General features: G+C 42.1%; 1 protein-coding gene across 1 annotated transcript; it reads right to left on the bottom strand.

Moving 5' to 3' along the window:
* Nucleotides 1-1,411: 1,411 nt before the first annotated feature.
* Nucleotides 1,412-24,225, bottom strand: LOC122547441 (di-N-acetylchitobiase-like). Its single transcript, XM_087990308.1, has 6 exons — nucleotides 24,201-24,225; nucleotides 20,563-20,771; nucleotides 14,141-14,309; nucleotides 13,959-14,056; nucleotides 8,076-8,237; nucleotides 1,412-1,597 (listed from the first exon to the last, which is right to left on the bottom strand). Exons 1-6 carry the CDS (start codon nucleotides 24,223-24,225, stop codon nucleotides 1,412-1,414), a joined length of 849 nt encoding a protein of 282 aa, XP_087846434.1.
* Nucleotides 24,226-26,325: the final 2,100 nt, after the last annotated feature.

The following is a 26,325-nucleotide window of genomic DNA, read 5'->3' as shown; positions in this document are numbered from 1 at the left end:
GGTGCTCTTTATACTCGAGTCAGGTGGTGTGAATGTTTCCCCAACTTTGAATGAATAAAACTGGGTTGTTGGTATAAACCACACATTTACGAGTCATTCAATGACTTTATGTGATAATTAGTGGAATCCAGGTTTGGTGTTGCAAATCTGGTCACCATCCTCTAGGAAAGATGTGATTTCACTGGAACGGCTACAGAGGAGATTCATCGGGATGTTGCCGAGGACGGAACAGTTCAGCGTTGAAGAAAAGCTTGAGTTGTTTCCTTTGGAGCATAGAATGTAATGGGGGGCGGGAAGGTTATGAATGAACGCCGACATGTTCCAGAAATTTAACACATGGGAATTCTATTCCAACTTATTTTATGTTTCCCGATACTTCACTTTCCTCATGCATCACAATCAAACAGTTACCTTGGAATTAGTGTTTTGTTTTTATTTTGTAAAATAATACATAGTCACAGAGATGCACAATTTTCCTTTTAGGAATACACAATTCTTCAGTGCTCAGAATTTAAACATCAAACCAGTCCAGTGTTCAAACTCTGACTTTAAGATGCAAGCTGGAAAAAGATAGTACTATTCACTGAACCCTTCACAGATTGAAATGGAGGGAATTGCTCATCGCTGAAGTGATAATGCAAATCAAAACTGGGTAAAATATGAATTAGAAACATAGAAAGAGAGGAATAGGCCATTTGCCCCTTTGGGGTCTAGATTAGAGTGGTGCTGGAAAAGCGCAGCAGGTCAGGCAGCATCCGAGGAGCAGGAAAATCTACATTTCGGGCAAAAGCCCTTCATCGGAATTCCCGAAAAGTTGCTTTTCCCGCTCCTTGGGTGCTGCCTGACCTGCCGTGCTTTTCCAGCACCACTCCAATCTAGACTCTGATCTCCAGCATCTGCAATCCTCACTTTTGCTATTTGGCACTTTGGGCCTGTTCTGCCAATTAATATGATCCTGACTGGTCATCTAACTCAGTCCCCTGTTCCTACTTTCACTACATACTCTTTGATCTCTCCAGCACTAAGGAAGGTATTTATTTCCTTCCTAAAACCAATTGAGAATTAAAAGAGCATTAAGATTCGAACAGACATGTGTATATCAGATTGGATTATTACCCAACAGGAAAGCAGAATTGTTCTCCGGCTTCTAGTTCCTGCCTGCTGTTAAGTATTGCAACAGTTGATTGAAATTGTGAGCTCATGTAAACAATTTAATATGCTACTTGAAGTGACCAGATCTTGTTTTGCACATCAAATCAGTAGGTTTGCTTTTCATTCATAAATATTCAATCATTACAGAATCATGTTGGGTGAATGGTCTATATTGGAAACTAACTTACACTCTGCTGCATTAAGTAGGAAAACTAATTAGATCGTGTGAAGATTGATAGGATAAAACTCGTCCTTTTCCTCAGAAAGGGCAGAGAGCATTCCACATTTGTTCAGTTTGCATTGCTGTTAATGGATCCATACTGTAGTTTAGATAATTTCCTGCCGACATACTAATGCCACGGAGTTTTAGCTTCTTCAAGATAGATGATTTTAGTGAAATGCTCTCTGGGTCATCATACCAGACCTCATGGTATTTTTCACCTTCCTGCCATAAAAGCCAAAGAGATTTACATAGATAGGAGATGCTTTTAGGTCAGTACATAGCTCTGGAGACAATACTGAACATCTTAAACAGCACCATCTAACATTCAACACCTGCATTAAAAAGCAAATTTGGGTGGAATTTGAGTTCACATCCTCTGAATTTTTGATTCAGGAACATCACTATAACATGGAAATTTCCCTTGTAAAGTCACAAAGTTACATCAAGTCGATTGCCTCATAGTTTAAACAATTAAGCTTTGAAAGTGAACAGGAAAACATGAAATAGGAGCTGGAGAAGATCACATGGCCTTATGAACTTACTTTGCTATTCAGGTAGACCGTGCTTGACCTTTAACCTCAGAACCACCTTCCCACACTATCACCATTTCCTCAATGACCTTGACTCCCGATAATCTGTTCGCCCCTGTCTTAAACATATTCAACAACTGAAAACCTTTAGCTCTTGGGAGAAGAGAATTTCAAAGATTCACAGCCTTTTTTGTGGAGAAATTTCCCCTCACTTCAGTTCTACAGAACCTAGGCTTTATTCAGTATTGTGTCCTGTGCGCTAGATTCCTTTGCTAATGGCAGTGTTTTCTCAGAGTCATACCTGTCAAGCTGCCAAGAATTTAAAGATTTAAATTAATAATTTCTCATTTGCCTAAATTCCCCATCAAGTAACTATATCAATGTAAGGGAAGTAGATGAAAATTGTGCAGAGAAATTTAAGCATGGCCTCCCCGATGCCCGATAAAACTGTGGGAAGGATTGTTACTCAGATATTGCAATCTCTTAGTAACTGCATTACCTTACCACTGCTCTATGCAATGATCTTAACAGTTCTTTATATATGAATTTTGAAATATGAAAAACTAGTGTAGAACTTTCCTGCCTAATTGGCTATCCTACCTTATCTACTAATTTGTTGTGACGGTCTTATAAGCACACCAAGTTTCTTCTGAAAGTAAACATTTCCAAGTCTCTCATCAGTCAAAAAGTAATTGTTTTCATTTTTTCTTCAAAAGTAGATTACTTCATACCTGCTGTTGGCAATATAAACTTAGACTGATAGAATATCTGATATAGTGGAAATAATGATTAGAAGGGCGTGATTAAAAAAGGACATTTTGCAGAGTTTCAATGGAACGCATAAATTTTTTCCAAGATGTGATCAGCAGTTTAATTGACCGAAAACTACATGCTATTTACAGAAGCTTAAGAAATTTGGAAAGCAGCCAAGCAATGCTTTTGGGGAGATAAGCAAAATTATGTTTTGCCACTTAACTACGCATCTGAAAGGACTTTTTTAATACTTAATTTTCAAAGTTATTTTAATGAAGCAGGGTTGAAAGCAATTTCCAGTTCACTGTATATAACAGCAAATTCATTAAATTCACCGAGATGCTGTGCAATGTATGAATGCAAGGCACATGTTTAAAGACCAAATATATCAGCTCAAACTGGCATTCTCTGATGTGGGCTGGTTTAGCTCAATTGGTTTGACAGTTGCTTTGAGAAGCAGAGTGATGCCAGTAGCATCACTAACTGAGGCTCCCATGTTGGATTCTCTTCTCAGTCACTCTCCACATGTGGGACATGGTGACCCTCAGGTTACACCCCCACCAGTTGTTGCTCTTTGTCTAATGAAAGGAATACCCTGTGGCTTCATAAGACTATGATGATTTTAACTTTGTACTCTCTGATTAATAAGATTACATTATTGCTAATGATAGAGAGTTTGAAAAGAAAACATTTTAAAATCACTCTAAAACAATGATTTCAACTGCTTGTATCCTTTTTATTCAAACAAATGTGCATCATGTTTTGTTGCTTTGCTTACCAACTCTCATTTTCTTGTTAAACCTCTAACTATACATGTTCTACTGTACAAGCTGCATGTTCTAAACACTGGTGAAGTATGTGCACAGAAAAGAATGAATTGTGAAACACTGCAATGTTCACATTTGACAAAGAACATTACAATGCCCAGGGTCTACTGTACTTTGACTAATATGAATATATCAATATACAAACTGGGAGGATTAGGCCACTCAGCCCCTCAAACCTGTTAATGAGGCAACCTACACCCTCCTCCAAATCATTTATGTATATCATGAACAACAGTGGTCCCAGCACATATCCCTGTGGGACACCACTGGTCACAGGTCTCCATTTTGAGAAACTCCCTTCCACTACTACTCTCTGTCTCCTGTTGGCCAGCCAGTTCTCTATCCATCTAGCTAGAACACCCTGGACCCCTTGTGACTTCACCTTCTTCATCAACCTATCATGGAGAACCTTATCAAACACCTTACTAAAGTCCATGTGTGTGACATTTACATTCCTTCCTTCATCAATCGACTTTGTCACCTCTTCAAAGAATTCTATTAGGTTTGTAAGACATGACCTTTCCTGCACAAAACAATGCTGTCTATCACTGATAAGCACATTTTCTTCCAAATGGGTATATATCCTATCCCTAAATATCTTCTCCAGTAGTTTCCCTACCACTGACATCAGGCTTATCGGTCTATAATTACCTGGATTATCCCTGCTACCCTTCTTAAACAACATTAGCAATTCTCCAGTTCTCTGGGGCCTTACCCGTGTTTAAGATACTGCGAAGATATCTGTTAAAGCCCCAGCTATTTCCTCTCTCACTTCCCTCGGTAACCTGGGATAGATCCCATCTGGACCTGGGACTTGTTCACCTTAATGCCTTTTAGAATACACAACACTTCCTCCCCCTTATGCCAACCTGACCTAGAATAATCAAAGATCTATCCCTAACCTCAACATCTGCCATGTCCCTACTCATTAAGAATCTCACCCATTTTCTCTGACTCCACGCATATCTTTTTTCTTTTGTCCTTGAGTAGGCCAATCCCTTTCCTAGTTACCGTCTTGCTCCATATATATGAATAAAAAGGTTTTGGCGTTTGCTTTGACCCTGTTGTGAAACTTGAAAGATTCAGAAAAGATGTACAAGGATGTTGCCAGAGTTGGAGAAATTGAGCTACAGGCAGAGACTGAATAGGCTGGGGTTTTTTTCTCTGGAGCGCGGAGGCTGAGGGGTGACCTTATAGAGGTTTATAAAATCATGAGGGCCATGGATAGAGTAAATAGATAAAGTCTTTTTCCTGGAGTGGGGGAGTCCACAACTAGGGGACATGGGTTTAGGATGAGAGGGGAAAGATACAAAATGGATCTAAGGGGCAACTTTTTCACGCAGAGGGTGGTGTGTGTATGGAATGAGCTGCCAGAAGAAGAGGTGGAGGCTGGTCCAAACACAACATTTAAAAGGCATCTGGATTATTATAAGAATAGGAAGGGTTTGATTACATTAAATTACATTACAGTGTGGAAACAGGCCCTTCGGCCCAACAAGTCCACACCGACTCACCAAAGCGCAACCCACCCATACCCCTACATTTACCCCTTACCTAACACTACAGGCAATTTAGCATGGCCAATTCACCTAACCCGCACATCTTTGGACTGTGGGAGGAAACCGGAGCACCCAGAGGAAACCCACGCAGACACGGGGAGAATGTGCAAACTCCACACAGTCAGTCGCCTGAGGCGGGAATTGAACCTGGGTCTCTGGCGCTGTGAGGCAGCAGTGCTAACCACTGTACCACTGTGCCGCCCACCCGTTTGGCGGGATATGGGCCAAGTGCTGGCATATGGGACCGGATTAGATTAAGATATCTGGTTGGCATGGACGGGTTGGACCGAAGGGTTTGTTTCCATGCTGTACATCTCTATGACTCTAAGACTTCAGGACCTTATGTTTCAATTAAGTCCCCTCCAACCCTTCTGAAATCCCTCAGTAGATACGAGCCTAGCCTGTCCTCATAAGATTGAGGTAAAAACAATGACTGCAGATGCTGGAAACCAGATTCTGGATTAGTTGTGCTGGAAGAGCACAGCAGTTCAGGCAGCATCCAAGGAGCTTCGAAATCGACGTTTCGGGCAAAAGCCCTTCATCAGGAAAGATACCCATCCATTCTAGGTACAGGTCGTTCTGTTATAATGCATGTTTCACTAATGTGAATTCACTGTAACACAACTGATGAATTGGGGACACTATTTCTAAAGAGCAAACCTTTAAAACATGTGTTAGCTGTTAAGTGATTGCATTGCCAACACTAAGCTCTGTTTATAAAGCGGGTTGGACAAGAATGCAACCATTGTGCGATAGAAGAACTGCCTGTAGCAGTTTAGGAACCATTCTCTGAACTGCTTCCAAAGTATTTAGATCTTTCCTTAAATAAGGAGACCCAACACTATGCAGGGTACTCCAGATATGATAACACAGTGCTTTGTGTAAATGAAGCATAGCCTCCCAAATTCTGTTTTCAATTCCCATCACAATAAACTGTAAGTCCATGAGCTTTCCTGATTATTTGCTACAACTGCATATTTACCTTTGCAATTTCTGCACCAGGACACACAGATCTTTATGCATTCCAGAGCTCTGCAACTTCGTACCACTTTGATAATGAGCTTTTTTTTTATCCTTTCTACTGAAATGAGCCAATTCCACATTTTCCAATACTAAACTTCACTCGCCAGATGTTTGTCCATTCATTAAAACTAACTGTGACACCTCATGGTTTCCTGATGTCCTTTTCACGACTCGCTTTCCAATTATTATTGTGTCATCAGCAAATCTAGCATTTGTTTGCATAATCCAAGTCATTTATATAATTTGCAATACGTTGAGGTCCTAGCACTGAGATCTCAGTAGCACCCCCACTCATTCCATCTTTCCAAGCAGAAACTGATTCATTTATACCCATTGTCTGTTCCCTTTTAGCTCTCAACCTTCTGTCCATGCCAATGTGTGACTCCCTACACCTTGACTTTTTCCTTCTGCAATTACCTGTGGTGTTGCACCTTATTAAATGCCTTCTGGAAATCTTAATACTCTACATCTATTAGTTCCCCTTTCAAAGAGCCACATTTATGTCACATGATTAACTGCTTTAAGTGTGCTGCTGTAATGTATTTATCAATAGCTTCTACCATTTTCACTGCAACAAATGTTAATTTAATTGACGAGTAGCTTCCTCAACTCAGGGAAATTTTGGAAAATCAAAACCAACACAACAACTAGCACTTCTTTCAAGATGCTAGGATGAAATCTCTCCGAGACCTGGGTCCTTATCAGCCTCCGGTTCCAATAATATACCTGCCACATCTGCATTGTTTCTCCCTCTCTTCTGATTTCCTGATTTATAGCTATTTCTGGGATGTTACTTTTACCTCTACAGTGAAAACTAATGCAAAATATTTGTTTGATTCATTTGCCGTCTCCTTACTCCCATAAGACATAGGATCAGAATTAAGCCATTCGGCCCATTCCAGTTTGTTGCGTCATTTAATCATGGCTGTTATGCTTTTCAACCTATTCCCTGTCTTGTTCCCATAATCCTCGAGCCCCTTACTAATCAAAAACCTAGCCATCCCTGTTTCAAATACACTCAATGACCTGGCCTCCACAGCCCTCTGTGGCAATGGGCTCCACAGATTCACCCTCAGGCTGAAGAAATTCCTCCTCATCTCAGTTCTAAAGGGACGTCCCTTCAGCATTAGGCTGTGCCCTTGGGTCCCTAGTCTCTCCGACTCGTGGAAACATCTTCTCTATGTCCACTCTATCCAGGCCCCTCAATATTCTGTAAGTTTCTATCAGATCCCCCTCAACCTTCTAAACTGTGTCAAGTACTTTCCCAGAGTTCTCCAACTGCTCTTCATATGATAAGCCCTTCATCCCCAGGATCATTCTTATAAATTTCCTCTCGGCCCGCTCTGATACCAGCACATCCTTCCTTAGGTACAGAGCTGAAAACTGCTCACAACATTCCAAATGTGGTCTGATGAGATCCTTATGCAGCCTCAGAAGTATATCTCGGGTGTTCGAGCCCTCTTGAAATTAATGCTGACATTACTTTTGCCTTCCCTCCATCAACTGAACCTGCATGTTAACCTTAAGGGAATCTTGAACTAGGACACCTAAGTCCTGTTGTGCTTCAGATTTGCAAAGCCTTTCCCCATTTAGAAAATAGTCTTCGCCTCCATTCTTCCGACTAAAGTACATAACCTGGCTTTCCCACATTGCATTCCTTCTGCCACACCTTTGCTCACTCTCCTACCCAGTCCAGGTCCTTGTGCAGCCTCCCTGCTTCCTCAACACTACCTGTTCCTCCACCTTCTGCCAGTCAGCCGATCCTCTATCCAATTCCCCATACGTGTTCTCTCAGACCAACACTCTTTCCCTTTCCTTTTGAAATATAATTACAAGATCTCACCACCTGCTTCTATATTTCTAGCCACGATTTCCCTCATATCTCATTTTGCCTTCTTTATTAATCTTTTAATTATGTTTTGTTTTCTTAATTTTTTTGGTCTCATCTTCAACTTCCCTCCAGTCTTGCACAACTGTATGCATTTTTCCTTAAGTCTGTCAGCCTTACCTTGTAAACATAATATGGGGCTTTGTGGTTATCATCCCAGTATCTGCCAGTAATAGAGTTGGGCAGCTGCTGTATAATGTCTTTGTATGGGACCACCTTCGCAGTGAGAGAACCACACATACCAACTCCGAGAGGAGGTATTGTCACATAACATCTTCCAGGCTGTAAAATACAAAAAAAGGAAGGGAAGAGAACTTGTGAGCACGGTTATTTTGCAAACATTAAAAAGGCTCTGGCAGAATAAAAGATAGTCCATTTAAGACTGAGATAAACTGGAATTGCACAGCTCAGTGAATCATTGAACTTTTCTACCTATGGAAGATTAATCACTGAGTATGTCAAAGACAGAAACTGAGAGAGTTTTAGATGCTAAAAACTTTCGGGAAAAGGGGAGCAATACAGAAAAATAATGCTGAGGTGGAAGAATGGTCACGATGTAGTTGAATGGTGGAGCAGGCTCAAGGGGCTGAATGGTCTGTTGAGAGAGTCAGATGGATGCAGTCTAGAAGCAGACCTTTCAGCCCACCATGTCTAAGCTGACCAGCAAACCCCAGGCTACATCAATCCCATTTACCTGAACTTGGCCTGTACCTTACGATACCCTGGCATTTTAGGTGCTAATCGAGATGCTTCTTAAATGTTGCAAGAGTACCTGCTTCCACCACCTTCCATATTTCTACCACCCTCTGGGTGAAAATGGTTTTCCTCTGATCTTTTCTTATTCCTCACTATAAACCCATGCCCTCTGGTCTTAGAATCATCTGCCATGGGTGAAAGAGATTCTCATGATTTACTGTGTCTGTGACTCTCAGAATTGTGTATAACTCAATCTGATCCTCCAGCACCACCCCACCCCCGACATCCTCTGCTCCAGGGAAAACAACCCAGCCTATCCCGTCTCTCTTTAGGTTTACCATTTGTTGTGTAATCATTCTCTTATTAGACCTCCCAAAATGCAATTCCTGCACTTGTTGGAATTGAATTCCTTCTGCCATTCCTCTGCCCCATTTACCGGCTGATCAATATCAGACTGTAGCCTGAGACCATCCTCCTCAATACCAACAATCCCTGAATTTTCATGTCATATGAAAACTTACTAATTATATCTTCTACATTCATATCCAAGTCATTAATGTACATAACAAACAGAAAGTCTCCTTGCACCGATCGTTGTGGTACACAGCTAGACATAGGCTTCCAATCACAAAAACATCCCTCCACCATCACACTCTGCCTCCTGTTTGCAATCTAATTTTGGATCCAGTTTGCCTCCTTCCTTGGATCCCAACTTCCTTTTGGACCAACCTTCCAAATGGGACCTTTTCAAATGCCTTGCTGAAGTCTATGTAAACCACAGCAACTGCTTTATCCTGATCAATACATTTAGCCACCTTTTCAAAAGACTTGACTAAATTAGTCACACAGGATCTCCATCTTACAAAGCCATGCTTACTATCTCTGATCGATCTCTGTCTTTCCAAGTATTGCTTAATCATCTCCTTCCAAATTTTCTTCCAACATGTCCCGACTATTGACATCAATTTAACCGCTCTGTAATTACCTGATCTATCCCTGCTGCCTTCCTTGAACAAAGAAACCTCATTAGCTATCCTCCAGTCACTCCTCAGACACAGGACAAGGACAGCTGGGTTACAGTCAGGAGGAGGAAAGGCAATCAATAGATAGGGCAGGGATCCTCTGTGGCCGTTCCCCTCAGCACTAAATATACCATTTTGGATACTGCTGGTAAGGATGGCCTACCAGAGGAAAGCCATAGTTGTCAGGTCTCTGGCACTGAACCTGGCACTGCGGCTCAGAAGGGAAAAGGGGAGAATAGGGATAGAGGTAGAGGACTCAATAGTTAGATGGATTGACAGGAGATTTTGTGGTCAGGAACGGGACGCCCGGAAGGTATGTTGCCTCCCCGGTGCCAGGGTCCGGGATGTCACCGATCAGGTTTACAGGATTCTGAAGGGAGAGGGTGAGCAGCCAGAAATCGTGGTACATATTGGCACCAATGATATAGCCAGGAAAGGGATTGAGGATCTGAAAGTGACTACAGAGAACGAGGTTGGAAGCTGAAGAGCAGGACGAGTAGAGTAGTGTTCTCAGGTTTGCTACCGGTGCCACGAGATAGTGAGGTGAGGAACAGTCAGCGAATGCAGCTTAACACGTGGCTGCGAGACTGGTGCAGGAGGGAGAGCTTCAGATACTTAGACCATTGGAATGTCTGGGGAAGGTGGGACCTGAATATGGAGGGTTGCACCTGAACTGGAGGGGCACAAATGTCCTGGGTGAGAGATTTGCTCATGTGGTTCAGGAGGGTTTAAACTAGTTTGGTAGGGGTAGGTGGGAACCAGAGCTATATACCTGAGAGAGGGTAGATGCAGTTGAGGCAGTGACAGGACGCAGTGAATCTATCAGGAAGATTTTTCATGTGATGAAACAAAGGAATCGGTTAAAGTGTGTCTGCTTTAATGCAAGGAGTGTCAGAAATAAGGGTGACGAACTTAGAGCATGGATCAGTACTTGGGAGTCTGATGTTGTGGCCATAACAGAGACGTGAGTTTCACAGGGATATGAATGGTTGCTCGATGTTCCAGGGTTTATAATTTTTAAAAAGAACAGGGAGGGTGGAAAAATAGGAGAGGGGGTTAATATTGCTAATCAGAGAGTGCATCACATCTACAGAAACGAAGGTTGTTGAGGAAGGTTTGACAACCGAGTCAGTATGGGTGGAAGTTAGAAACAGCAAAGGAACAGCCACTACACTAGGGGTTTTCTACAGACCCCCCAATAGCAGTGGGGAGATCAAAGAACTCACAGGCCGGCAGATTTTGTAAAAATGCAGATGTAGCAGGTTGTTGTTCTGGGTGACTTCAACTTTCCCAATATCGACTGGAATCTCCTTAGTGCAGATGGTTTGGATGGAGCTGTTTTTGTCAGGTGTGTTCAGGAGGGTTTCCTTACTCAGTATGTAGGCAGGCCGACGAGGGGAGAGGTCATTTTGGATTTGGTGCTTGGCAATGAGCCAGGACAGGTGTCAGATCTTGCGGTGGGAGAACACTTTGGGGACAGTGACCACAACTGCCTCACATTTACCATAGCCATGGAGAGGGGAAGGAGCAGTTACCATGGGAAGATATTTAATTGGGGAAAAGGAAATTATGACACTATCAGACAGGAGTTGGGAGGAGCAATTGTTCCACAGAAAGGGCACCACAGACAATGTGGAGATTGTTTAAGGAGCAGTTGTTGTGAGTGATGCACAAATTTGTTCCTTTGAGCCAAGTAAGAAGGGGTAAGATTAAGGAACCTTGGATGACGAGAACTGAGGAACCTCTTGTCAAAAGGAAGAAGGCAGCTTACATAAGGTGAAGGAAGCAAGAGTCCACCATAGCTTTAGAGGATTACAGGCTCGCTAGAAAGGAGCTCAGAAATGGACTGAGGAGAGCCAGGAGAGGGCACGAGAAAGGCTTGGCAAGAAGGATTAGGGAGAACCCAAAGGCATTTTACTCATACGTGAGGAATAAGAAAATGATCAGGGAGAAAGTAGGGTCAATCAGGGATAGTGTAGGGAACTTGTGCATGGAGTCTGAGCAGATAGAGGAATCCCTAAATGAGTTTTTTGCTTCGGTTTTCATGAAGGAAAGGGACCTTGTTATGAATGAGAACTTCGGGGAGCTGGGAAACAGGCTTGAACAGATTGAGATTGAGGAAGTTGATGTGCTGGAAATTTTAGCAAACATTAAGATTGATAAGTCCCTAGGGCCAGACCTGATTAATCTGAGGTTGCTCCAGCAAGCGAGAAAGGAGGTTGCTAAGCTGCTGGCAAAGATCTTTGCTTCCTCAATTTCCACAGCAGTTGTACCAGAGGATTGGAGGGAGGCAAATGTTGTTAGTCTTTTCAAGAAGGGGAGTAGGGAAATCCCTGGCAATTATAGACCAGTCGGTCTTACATCTGTGGTCAGCAAGGTTTTGGAAAGATTTCTGAGGGATAGGATTTATGGCTATTTGGCAAAGCATAGTGTGATTAAAGGCAGTCAGCATGGCTTTGTGAGGGGCAGGTCATGCCTCACAAATCTTATGAAGTTCTTTGAGGAGGTGATGAAATAGGAAGGTCTCTCTTGAGTGCTGAATATAGGATCAAAGACAGGATTCTTGGCAGTTTGGAGGAACTGAGGGATCTTGGTGTTCAAATACATAGATCCCTCAAAGTTGCCACCCAGGTGGATTGGGTTGTTAAGAAAGCACATGGTGTTTTGGCTTTCATTAACAAGGAGTTCGAGTTTAAGAGCCACGAAGTTTTGCTGCAACTCTACAAAACCCTGGTGAGACCACACTTGGAATGTTGCGTCCAGTTCTGGTCGCCCTATTATAGGAAAGATGTAGAGGCTTTGGAGAGGGTGCAAAGAAGGTTTACCAGGATGCTGCCTGGACTGGAGGGCTTGTCTCACGAAGAGAGTTTGACTAAGCTCAGACTTTTCTCTCTGGAAAGAAGGAGGAAGAGAGGTGACCTGATCGAGGTATACAAGGTAATGAGAGGCATGGATAGAGTTGATAGCCAGAGAATTTTCACCAGGTCAGGATTGACTGGTACGAGGAGTCATAGTTTTAAGATATTAGGAGGAAGGTGTAGAGGAGACATCAGAGGTAGCTTCTTTACACAGAGTTGTGCATTCATGGAATGCGTTGCCAGTGGTGGTGGTGGAAGCACAGTCATTAGGGACATTTAAGTGGCTGCTGGACATGCACATGGACAGCAAGCAAATTGAGGGATGCGTAGGTTAGGTTATTTGATTTTTGATTAGGAACAATCCTCGGCACAACATTGTGGGCCGAAGGGCCTATTCGGCACTGTACATTTCTATGTTCTATGTTCTATGTTAATGTTAATACCAGTTGAAGTTGAAATCCTGTATGAGGTTGGCACGGTGGCTCAGTAGTTGCCACTGTGGACCTGGCACAGGTTCGATTCCCACATCAGGCAACTGTGTGGAGTTTGCACATTCTCCCATGTCTGCATGGGGTTTTCACTGGGTGGTCCAGTTTCCTCTCACAGTCTGAAGATGTGCAGATTAGGTGAATTGGCCATGCTAAATCACCCATTGTGTTAGGTGCATTATCCAGGGGTAAATGTAGGGGCATGGGTCTGGGTGGGTTGCTCTCCGGAGAGTAGGTATGGACTTGTTGGGCTGAAGGGCCTGTTTCCATACTGTAGGGAATATAATCTTTCCTCATAACTAAAACCCTGTTTTTCTCACATCTTTCTGAGATTTGCCTACGCCTGCACCTACGTCCTATGTTCTTACATGGCAGCAGCCTGACTGACCTCCAAATGTACAGGCTATGACAGAAATTTCAGAGAAATGAAGCAACTTAAGATCTCAAAACCAAAACTGAACATTGTTCTTGCTGAGCAAGAACATTAAGCGTTAGTGAAACAAGGAATTCAGACCATTAACTGTCTAATGGGATAGAGGAAGAGGCTCAAAAGGATGGAGACATCTCCTTTCAATCCTCCTCCACAGTTTCTCTGTAAACGGATCTGCTTTGAGAAATGATTTGAAAAGCTTCAGTTTACAGTCTGGAAGGAAGAAGTTGATGGAAAGCTTCAAGGAAACAAAAGATTAAGTGTCTTGGTTAATGTAAACCAAGGTAACAGTCAGCGCTCGCAAATGGAAGTAAGTGAAAAGTTAAGATGAAGGAGGGAAGATACGAACAATATTAATTTACCAAGTTGTAAAGGTTTTGAAAGTGAATGCATTGAGGATATAATTAGTTGCTCTGATTGGACAGTTAATGTACCAATTTGGATGTGCTTTGAATAAACTTACTTCATTCTCATTTCTTATAAAATACAAACTAATCACTTTTCCTTACCTCAAAGAACTGCTCACAGAGATAGTCATAACCAAACCATGGAACTCCCATTATCAGCTTTCTGGAATCAATACCGAGCCTAATATAATTTAACAGACCTAAAGGTAGAAAGAGATTATTGTGTTAGATTAAGAATGATATAGATCAGGCAGAACTTGAACTACATGCTGTGTTGTACATACCTGTAAAAACCTCAAAATAGGGAGCATTTGCTTTTGCAAAGCATTCGTCCATCATCAAGCTCTGCACATCAAAGGATGTCACCATTAAAAGGTCACAGGCATTTGCAATTTCTGCAAAATCATAGCATCGTTTATCCATGCAAGGAGACCAGGGCACGTTAAATGAAACCTAAAACCAAGATATAATACAAAAAGTTAATTTCTCCATAAAATCTGGGTTGGAATTGAGCGGTATTTATAAAATTGGTTTCCTGTAATGTGAACTTAGGGCAATGTCACAGAATGACAGGACCATACAGTACTGAAGAGGCCTTTCAGTCCATTGAGAAAGCACTGACAAAAACTATTCTAAATCTAAAACAGTCCCATTTTCCTGCACTTGGTCAATGGCCTTGCATGTTAGACATTGTTAGTACTTGAATGCCCTCAACTACCCTCTGAAGCATTCCAGATTCCCACCATCCTCTGGGTGAAAACTTTGTTTTCTCAAATCCCCTAGATTTCACCTTAAAATTATGCCCCTTTGTTACTGACCTTCCAACTAAGGGGAACAGCTGATCTTGATTTACCCTGTCCATGTCCCTGATAACCTCATACCCCTGTATCAGGACTCTGCCTCAACCTTCTCTACATTAAAGAAAACAACTTAGGCTTATCCAACTTCTCTTCATCGCTGAAATTCTCCGTTCCAGGCAACATCCTGGTGAATCTCCTCTTCACTGTACTCACATCCTTTCTATAGTGTGATGACCAGAACGGAACATAATACTGCAGCTGTGGCCTAACCAAAGTCCTGTACAGCTGCAGCATGAACACCCTGCTCTTATAATCTATGCCTCAATTGATAAAGGCAAGCATCCCATATATGTCCTTAACTACCCTATTAATCTATCCTGCTGCCTTCAGGGATCAGTGGATAAGCACCCCAAGATCTCTCCATTCCTCTGAGCTTCCTGGTGTCCTGCTATTCAGTGAATACTCCCTTGTCTTGTTAATTCTTCCCAAGTTCATCGCCTCACATTTATCAGGGTTAAATTTCATCTGTTCAGAAATGGAAACTGAACCAATGATACCAGCAAATGAGGAATAGCAGTAATCCATGAGCTAGTAGATCCATCTGATTATTATCTTGAAATTTTATCAGTGGCTCACAAAATTTCAATGGTAGTTCAGGTAGTTTTTCCAGAAAAATTCAAGCTTAAAGAGTAAAATTTCTTTCATTTAAGGATGTGGGGAAATTTTGACAGATGTGCCAGGTAGTGGAGAAACTCCAATTTTCAATTAATTCAGTGCCTTTAATTCCAATACCAGCTTTCAAACAACTGTATAGCATGATCTCAATAGATTGTGCTGGACCATGACTTAAATGGGTGGCACGGTGGCACAGTGGTTAGCACTGCTGCCTCACAGCACCAGAGACCCGGGTTCAATTCCCGCCTCGGGCGACTGACTGTGTGGAGTTTGCACATTCTCCCCGTGTCTGCGTGTGTTTCCTCCGGGTGCTCCGGTTTCCTCCCACTGTCCAAAAATGTGCAGATCAGGTGAATTGGCCATGCTAAATTGCCCGTAGTGTTAGGTAAGGGGTAAATGTAGGGGAATGGGTCTGGGTGGGTTGCGCTTCGGCGGGTCGGTGTGGACTTGTTGGGCCGAAGGGCCTGTTTCCACACTGTAAGTAATCTAATCTAATCTAAAAAAAAACCAGGAGTGAGAATCAGTACCTTTTTATAATTATGCTTAAAGCAATGAAAGATCTTTTTTTTAAACAACATATGGATTGCTCAAAGAAATACAATCAGATCAAGGATCAAATGTTACATCCCAAATTTTGAAACAAAGGCTAAAGTTTTGGACGTAAGCAATTTAGCTCTTGTGCTTATCAGCCACAATCTCACAGTGCATTGGAAAGATGACATCAAACTTTGAAAACTATGATGTGGAGGAGCCGGTGTTGGACTGGGGTGGACAAAAGTTAAAAATTACACAACACCAGGTTACAGTCCGGTAGGAGAAAGTGAGGTCTGCAGATGCTGGAGATCAGAGCTGAAAATGTGTTGCTGGAAAAGCGCTCCTCCACATCATAGTTTTCAAAGTTTGATGTCATCTTTCCAATACACTGTGAGATTGTGGCTGACAAGCACAAGAGCTAAATTGCTTACTTCCCAAACTTTAGCCTTTGTTTCAAAATTTGGGATGTAACATTTGATCCTTGATCTGATTGTATTTCTTTGAGCAATCCATATGTTGTTAAAAAAAATCTGTCATTGCTTTAAGCATAATTATAAAAAGGTACTGATTCTTGAAGAAGGGCTTATGCCCGAAACATCGATTCTCCTGTTCCCTGGATGCTGCCTGACCTGCTGCGCTTTTCCAGCAACACATTTTCAGACCAGGTTATAGTCCAACAGGTTTATTCAAAATCACAAGCTTTTGGAGCGCTGCTCCTTTGTCAGGTAACTAGTGATGGCAGATAGACTGGCTACCAGAGCAGCACTCTGAAAGGTTTATTTTGAATAAACCGGTTGGACTATAACCTGGTGTTGTGTGATTTTTAACTTTGAAAACTATGGTTAGAGCTTATCTTCATGAAAGATATGAATAGCCGAACGTAGTTGTGAGAAACTATTTCACCTGTTGTGAATTTGCCGAGAGATGCGAGGGAGGAGTAAAGGACTTCTGTGAAGGTTTTAACTGGGTGACATCTAAACCCGAGACCCTACACCGTAGGGCTTCCGTCCCACCCACCTCCTCTAATCTTACTAAGAGTCGGTAAACTAGGTAAGTTTTCAGGTTTCTCTTTCTTTTCTTCTCTTCCTTTGTTTAGCTTTGTGCGGACTTTCAGCGTAGCGGGATATGGATGTGAGGGCAGTTGCATGTTCCTCCTGTAGAATGTGGCAGGTGAGAGACACTTTACATGTCTCTGCCGACTACATCTGCAGGAAGTGCACTCAACTCCTGCTCCTCGAAAACCGAGTTAGGGAATTGGAGCTGGAGCTGGATGAACTACAGATCATCCGGGAATATGAGGGGGAAATTGAGAGGATGTTCAGGGAGGTGGTCACTCCCCAGACACAGGTTAAGAACAGCTGGGTTACAATCAGGGGGCGGAAAGGGAACCTATGGTCAGAGCAGGGATCTCCTGTGGCCGTTCCCCTCAGCAGTAAGTATACCATTTTGGATACTGCTGGTGGGGACAGCCTACCAGGGGAAAGTAATAATTGTCAGGTCTCTGGCACTGAGCCTGGCACTGTGGCTCAAAAGGGAAAGGGGGAAAATAGAAAAGCGCTAGTGGTAGAGGACTCAATAGTTAGACGGATTGACAGGAGATTTTGTGGTCAGGAATGGGACTCCCGGAAGGTATATTGCCAGGGTCCGGGATGACGCTGATCGGGTTTACAGGATTCTGAAGGGAGAGGGTGAGCAGCCAGTAATCGTGGTACATATTGGCACCAATGATATAGCCGGGAAAGGGATTGAGGATCTGAAAAGTGACTGCAGAGAGCTGAAGAGCAGGAAGAGTAGAGTAGTGATCTTGGGTTTTCTACCGGTGCCACGAGATAGTGAGATGAGGAACAGTCAGCGAATGCAGCTTAACACGTGGCTGCGAGGCTGGTGCAGGAAGGAAGGCTTCAGATACCTAAACCATTGGGATACCTTCTGGGGAAGATGGGACCTGTACATGAAGGACGGGTTGGACCTGAACTGGAGGTGCACGAATGTCCTGGAGATTTGATCGTGTAATTCGGGAGGGTTTAAACTAGACTGGAATCAGAGCTACATGTCTGAGAGGGAGTCAGTTGCAGACGGGACAGTGACAGAATATATTGAATCTATCAGGAAGATTTCTCATGCGATGAAACAAAGATTAAAGAGTGTCTGCTTTAATGCAAGGAGTGTCGAAATAAGAGTGACAAACTTCGAGCATGGATCAGTACTTGGGGCTATGATGCTGTGGCCATAACGGAGACGTGGGATTCACAGGGGCAGGGATGGTAGCTTGATGTTCCAGGGTTTAGAACATTTAAAAAGAACAGGGAGGGTGGAAAAAGAGGAGGGGGTGTAGCATTGCTAATTAGAGAGTGCATTACAGCTACAGAAACAAGGTTGTTGAGAAAGGTTTGTCTACTGAATAAGTATGGGTGGAAGTTAGGAACAGCAAAGGAACAGCCACCACAATGGGGGTTTTCGACAGACCACCTAATACAGTAGAGAGATTGAAGATCTCAAAGGCGGACAGATTTTGGAATAATGCAGAGGTAGCAGGGTTGTTGTTATGGGTGATTTCAACTTTCCCAATATCGACTGGAACCTTCCAAGTGCCGATGGTTTGGATGAGCCATTTTTGTCAGGTGTGTTCAGGAGGGTTTCCTTACTCAGTATGTAGACAGGCTGAGGAGGGGAGAGGCCATTTTGGATTTGGTGCTTGGCAATGAGCCAGGACAGGTGTTCAGATCTCGTGGTGGGTGATCACAACTGCCTCACATTTAGCATAGCCATGGAGAGTGAAAAGAGCAGTTACCGAAGGAAGATATTTAATTGGGGAAAAGGAAATTATGACACTATCAGACAGGAGTTGAGAAGTACAGACTGGGAGCCATTGTTCCACAGAAAGGGCACAGCAGACATGTGGAGACTGTTTAAGGAGCAGTTGTTGCGAGTGATGCACAAATTTGTTCCTCTGAGACAAGTAAGAAGGGGTAAGATTAAGGACCCTTGGATGGTGAGAACAGAGGAACTTCTCGTCAAAAGGAATAAGGCAGCTTAGGTAAGGTGGAGGAAGCAAGGATCTAGCACAGCTTCAGAGGATTACAGGCTTGCTCGAAAGGAGCTCAGAAATGGACTGAGGAGAGCCAGGAGGGGGCACGAAAAAGGTTTAGGGAGGATTAGGGAGAACCCAAAGCCATCTTACTCATACATGAGGAATAAGAGAATGATCAGGGAGAAGGTAGGGCCGATCAGGGATAGCGGAGAGAACGTGTGTGTGGAGTCTGACCAGATAGAGAAGCCCGAAATGAGTTTTTTGATTCGATTTTCACAAAGGAAAGGAAACTTGTTGTGAATGAAAACTGAGAGGAGCTGGGATACAGTCTTGACCAGGTCAAGATTGATGAAGTTGATGTGCTAGAAATTTTGGCAAACATTAAGATTGATAAGTCCCCAGGGCCAGATCAGATTTATCCTAGGCTGCTCCAGCAAGTGAGAAAGGAGGTTGCTAAGCCGCTGGCGAGGATCTTTGCCTCCTCACTCTCCACAGGAGTCGTACCAGAGGATTGGAAGGATTCGAATGTTGTTCCTCTTTTCAAGAAGGGTAATAGGGAAATCCCTGGCAATTACAGACCAGTCAGTCTTATGTCTGTGGTCAGCAGAGTTTTGGAAAGAATTCTGAGGGATAGGATTTATGAATATTTGGCAAAGCATAGTGTGATTAAAGGCAGTCAGCATGGCTTTGTGAGGGGCAGGTTATGAGTTCTTTGAGGAGGTGTCAAGACCACACCCACCTGATGAAGGAGCAGCGCTCCGAAAGCTAGCACTTCCAATTAAACCTGTTGGACTATAACCTGGTGTTATGTAATTTTTAACTTTGTACACCCCAGTCCAACACCGGCACCTCCAAATATAGGAATGCAAGTGTTTTAAGTAAAATATAAGCAAATGTGCAAGCAATATTACTTGTGTAGAGTATGGTTTTATAAAAGACATTATATGTTTCATGTAAACAGATATAGTGATGATGGAAAGTTTGATAAAAGAGTAAGTTGCCTCTTTGGGATACCTTTTCACATTTTCCTTCCGGACAATCATGATAAAGCCTATACTATCATTTGGGAATTTTTTTTGATGACAGAGGTAAAGCAGATTTTGCTTTTAGTTCTGTGGAAGTGATTTACTTCACAGGTTATTTCGGAAGAGTTACCTCGATGTTTCATTTCCAAGAAAACGTGAGAGTTAACATAAATGCCCCAATTTTGGAGTCAATTGATAAAGTGTTTACAATGCTGGGTTTTATGACAGACAGAAAAACACTTGGTCAGTGGCCAAATGTGGACTGTGTGCTGTTCAGTTTGGAAGAATACTTTTATCCTAGTAGCAAAGGTAGGCTGTTCCTTGTGTAGGAATCGCACACGAGGAGAGTTGAGATCAGTTTATAGAATTTCCAGATTGTCAGATTTTGTAGAAGTCTCTTGAGTATTAGAATTGAAAAAGAATCCATGCCTTCAACTTGAAAAAATGTTCCTAGGCCAATAAAACTGGACAGATTTAATTAAGTAAGGAATTAAAGTAGATGTAGTACTTCAGTGGTTTTGAGTATCTGTGAAGGCTATTGCTGAGAAAATGCCTCAATCTTTGCTTATATTCATGCCTTTATGATGAAGCATAGAAACATAAAATGTCTTGTTAACTTTTTCTTAGTAAAATGCTTTTACCTGGGATCCTGGTATTTCTTCGTGGAATGTTTGTACGATATCTCTAACCATTCTGGTTAGATCATTGTAAAGTTCAGATTCGCTGTCAATCGTGTGCCTCACTTCCAAATTGATGCCATCCATAAAAAATCTTTTTATGCCTAAAGTATAGTAATTGATCCATTTCGTCCTCTGATTTTGATTGGACAATACTTCAAGGTTTATCTTTGCTGAGAAACAAGTTAGAAACAGCAGATAACATCTTCTACATCATTTGCATAGCAAGGTATCCCAAAATACTTTAGAAAACAGAACTACCAACATCAAGCAAGAAGTAGGGAAGGATAATTTAGCGAGAATATTGGTTTCAAGACCTTTCAATGTCTTGAAGTACTGGGTTGCCCATTAATTGTTGCTGTGGTGCATTCCTTGTTCTGTAAGTGGATATGATTACTGTACAAATAGGAATGTGCAATACGCAGGTAGAGTCAGATTTAAATACAGCATACAGGTGTGATAATAAGTCTGTAAGTTAGCTCACTGAGCTGGAAGGTTTGTTTTCAGACATTTCGTCACCATACTCAGTAACATCATCAGTGAAAGTCTCTGGTGAATTGCTGGTGGTATGTCTCACCTCTCTATTTATAGGTCTTGGTTTCTTAAAGTGGGCGATGTCATTTCCAGTTCTTTTTTTCAAGGGAACATAGAAAGGCTCCAAATCAGTGTGTTTACTGATGGAGTTCTGATTAGAATGCCATGCCTCGAAGAATTCTTGTGCATGTCTTTGTTTCGCCTGTCCTGGGATGGTTGTGTAGTCCCAGTCAAAGTGATGTCCTTCTTTGTCTGTATGTATGGAAACTAGTTGTGTCTTTTGGTGGTGAGTTGGTGTTCATGTATCTTGGTGGTGAGTTGGTGTTCATGTATCTTGGTGGTGAGTTGGTGTTCATGTGTCTTGGTGGTGAGTTGGTGTTCATGTATCTTGGTGGTGAGTTGGTGTTCATGTGTCTTGGTGGTGAGTTGGTGTTCATGTGTCTTGGTGGTGAGTTGGTGTTCATGTATCTTGGTGGTGAGTTGGTGTTCATGTGTCTTGGTGGTGAGTTGGTGTTCATGTGTCTTGGTGGTGAGTTGGTGTTCATGTATCTTGGTGGTGAGTTGGTGTTCATGTGTCTTGGTGGTGAGTTGGTGTTCATGTGTCTTGGTGGTGAGTTGGTGTTCATGTGTCTTGGTGGTGAGTTGGTGTTCATGTGTCTTGGTGGTGAGTTGGTGTTCATGTGTCTTGGTGGTGAGTTGGTGTTCATGTGTCTTGGTGGTGAGTTGGTGTTCATGTATCTTGGTGGTGAGTTGGTGTTCATGTATCTTGGTGGTGAGTTGGTGTTCATGTGTTTTGGTGGTGAGTTGGTGTTCATGTGTCTTGGTGGTGAGTTGGTGTTCATGTATCTTGGTGGTGAGTTGGTGTTCATGTGTCTTGGTGGTGAGTTGGTGTTCATGTATCTTGGTGGTGAGTTGGTGTTCATGTATCTTGGTGGTGAGTTGGTGTTCATGTGTCTTGGTGGTGAGTTGGTGTTCATGTATCTTGGTGGTGAGTTTCCTGCCGGTTTGTCTGATGTAGGTGAAACAATTAGGAGAAAGTGAGGTCTGCAGATGCTGGAGATCAGAGCTTGAAATGTGTTGCTGGAAAAGCGCAGCAGGTCAGGCAGCATCAAAGGAACAGGAGAAGGGCTTATGCCCGAAACGACGATTCTCCTGTTCCTTTGATGCTCCCTGGCCTGCTGCGCTTTTCCAGCAACACATTTTTAAGTAGGTGAAACAATGTCCACAAGTGTCAGATTGTTCAAGCAAAGTCTTCTGATGTCATTCAGTCCACATTGTAAATCTTTTGCTAAAAAAAAAGTGATATTTTGATCCAATGTTGTTTTGAAATCATGATGTGGAGGTGCTAGTGTTGGACTGGGATGGACAAGGTCAGAAGTCAGACGAGACTAGGATATGGTCCAACAGGTTTATTTGCAATCACAAGCTTTCAGAGCATTGCCCCTTCATCAAGTGAAGACAAATTCACCTGATGAAGGGGCAAGGCTCCAAAAGCTTGTGATTTCAAATAAACCTGTTGGTCTATAACCTGGTGTCATCTGACATCTGACCTTGTTTTAAAATAAGCAATTTCAAGTTGAAACTGCAATACGGGCTGCAGCACCGATACCATTGGTGAGGTCCTCATTACTCTACTGAAAATTTACAAATACAGGTGTCATTGAACTTGCAAACAACATCCATAAATATAAATATCTATACTGATGTAGTGCCTGTAACACAGCAGGATGGCTCCAGACTCTTGTCTGATGTAAGAATATACAGAGGAACCTCAATTATCCGAAAGACACGGGCGGAGAGTATTTCATTCGAATAATCCAATGCCGGATAATTGAATGCTGGATAACATAGTTAGCCAAGCATCAGGAGCTTGTGATCTTGTTTGGATAATCCGAAATTCAGATAATCGAATGCCAGATAATCGAGGTTCCTCTATATATTATATATACATGTAATTTATTTTAGAGTTTAGAATTTGAACTAGTGACGTGTGAGTTTGGACTGTGTGTATGAGGGTGTTGAAGGATTGACTTGACAATATTTCAGGATTCATAATTTTTTTAAGACAGTAAGAAAGAAGGAGCCCCTTGGGTAATAATGACAATCTGTTTGCTTTGGAAGAGTCTTACGAGTAAACAAAGTATTCACTGGAAAGCTTTTGTTTTCAGTTCCGAATGGAGGTGCTATGAAAGTTCAATGTTTCATACAGTTGCCCCTGAAGGGAGGAATTAATTTAGTACAGTTAGGAAGCAGGTTACCTTGTGTTAGTGTATTAGTGTGATCATTCCACACCCAGAAGTCAAAAAAATCAAAACTCAGTTGTGTGCTAAATCAAGGAAAACACTACCTGAACATCCAAGACCAGTCCTTGAAAGAAACAGGTAAGTCAAACCTACACAAACCAGAATTTGCTGGAAAAGCTCAATGGGTCTGGTAGTATGTGTGGAGTGAAAGCAGAATTAATGTTTCCAGTCCAGTGACCCTTCCTCAGAGCATGCGTAGATGTGTTGAGAATGGACCTCTCTCTTGTAAGGTGATAGTGTGAGGATAAATATTATTATATTTATGTGTTTTAAAATCTTTCAGGCATGGATTATTTTTCCTTTGCATAAAACATTTCTGGTTTATTTTAGAAATGGAATCTGCAGTACCATGTGGTTGTGCTTCATTCAGGAGTGGTGCTGGTATGTGAGAAATGTCACTGAATTGGAACTCAAGGCCAGTATTGTGGGGATATGATTTTGAAGCCTATCATGGCAGATGGTGAAATCTTCATTCAATAAAAATCTGTCATATTGGCAACCACGTATCAACTGCCATTAAAAAAATCTAGTTCATTAATATCCTTTTGGGAAGGAATCTGCCATCCTTACCTGGTCTGGCCTACATGTCATTCCATATCCATATATAGCATTGTGACTGAGTCTTAATTGACGTCTGGACAATTAGGAATAGATAACAAATGCTTGCCTGGCCAGTGATGCCCACATCCAGTGAATGAAATTTTAAAAAACTGAAGAAAGAACCAAATATGATTTAAGAATCCAGATTTCAACCTGGGATCTTACTTGTCCAGTCAACAGCTGGGATCATACAGACACTGTGGTGGAGAGATTGACAAATGGAGTAAGTTGGAATGTAAATGGAAAAACATAGCCAAGGCAAAAAAGGCTTTGTAGCAGGAGGTATCTGTAGATGAAGATTTGTTTGAACATATCTGCACATGCAGACAACCCATCAGACAGAGTGTGTAAGATGAGAGAGTTCCATCTGACTGAAAATTGCAAAGTTAATCCACACCGAGCAGGGAGCAGGTAACCAGACTACAGCAAGTCCTGACAGCAAGTTTTGAACTTCTGGTAAGATGCAGCACAATCATAACTGTTCTTCAAATGAGTTGGTAAATCAGTGTCTCTGGTGACTGCTAACTTGTCTGGTCATTGTCCAGATTGTCTGACTATTTATCAGCATTTCCTTCATTGAAATCAGGGACTCAAATTTGTAAACAGATTGGAACTGTGGCTGTGTTTCCTGGTATTTTATGAATAGATGAAATGTCATTTGAAAGCTGGTGTGAAGTCCTCGGTGCACAGATCAATAACAGATGCTAATTTTGTGTTGTGTACATAAATTCTATTTTCATATTTCAGAGACAGAATGTAGAATAATCAGTGATCATTGTTCCAGAGTTGCAGGACAGTTTCAGCGCAGCACCTTGACATCATCGAATTACACGGAGCATGCAACACACAAACAGGACATTCAGTCCACCATGTTCATGACAGTGATTTGTCTCCATTAAGCCTCAGTTCTATAAACTGAATGTTCCTTTATGCCACTGTCACTAACACTACTTATGTTCAGAGGCAAGAAGAGATTTGTCTTGCTTTGTTAAAATAACTTATTTAGTGATACAGTCCTTGAGGATTGCTGATAAAAAGACACACTTTGTTGAAGCTTTTCATCTTACACTCACCAGGACAATTTACAATAATTCCAATTTAAAGGGAACACCAACATTGATACAGTATAAGAAGCTGGTTGGTTTGCAATTGGTCTCATACAAGCACAACAAAATTGATGACAGCCATTTACTTGTTCATGTCACAGGGCATTGCCTTAACCACACAGAGGGAAATGGTCTGGTTCAAAGTTTTAACGGAGGCAGGGGGTTAACTGTCAACTCTGTGTAAATGTTTCCATCATTCCACTTCTTAACAAATCATCCTGCTTCTCTAAAAGGGTATAAATTGGTATATTTATGAATTGTCCTGATCAGTGCAAAATAAAAGATTAGATTACTTACAGTGTGGAAACAGGCCCTTAGTTACCTTGTAGGATCACTCGAACCTTATTTTTATGAGCTCCACATACAATCTTTGGATCAAACGCGTCATTGACTACAACTGTGGTGATCTTCGACCAATCATAATGTTGCCAATTCGTTCCTCCTTGATCAAACATGATCACCTAGTACAGAAATCAGGCTGTCAGCAATTTGATCAAGCAAGTTCATCTGGTTATGAATTATGTTATTGGGTTGTAACAGTATAGAAACATTACTTACTCACTGAGGGTTCGGAAATCAGAGGAAGGAAAAAGTGAACAATATGAAACTGGCAATAAATATCTGCATTCCCCATCACTGTGTCTGTTGTCAGGGAACAAGATTAGGAATGGGATCGTGAACAGACAAATCTGGAGATTATTTGCTGACTCTCCTATGATCGTCACTGAGATGAATACAAACCGGAGCAGCTACTGAACAGTTACATTGTCATTTTACACCAAGGATTGTTTCCAGGATCTGGTACATTGTATTCACCTTAATCTGAACCAGAACCTCAGTTTTACAGAGATTGAGCTCAAATCACAATGTACTTCAATATGACCCCAGGACTTTGCCCTGGTGTTTTCTCTCAGGGTCAATATTCTGTGCAAACGGTAATCCTGATCCATGGGATTAAACTGTCAGAATGGATCACACTTCATTCCAGAGGCTGTACATCAGGGACACCGTTTATCAGAAATCTTTTCCTGCTGCTGCTGCCCTTGTTAAAATATCTTTGCACTGCTCAGTTTTCCCGAGGCTCCTGTTTCACACAGGCTGGAACTAGAGCAAGTTGCACACTTTCCCATCAGGATTAGAGAGAATTTGATCCTCTCTGCATCCCAACAAGGATCTGAGCTGGT

Source organism: Chiloscyllium plagiosum, unplaced genomic scaffold, assembly GCF_037043375.1.
Source record: "Chiloscyllium plagiosum isolate Xiang-an unplaced genomic scaffold, Cpla_swu_hap1 HiC_scaffold_9, whole genome shotgun sequence".
Classification (NCBI taxonomy): domain Eukaryota; kingdom Metazoa; phylum Chordata; class Chondrichthyes; order Orectolobiformes; family Hemiscylliidae; genus Chiloscyllium; species Chiloscyllium plagiosum.
Note: the sequence above shows the minus strand (reverse complement) of the source record. Positions and strands in the feature narration are given on the sequence as shown.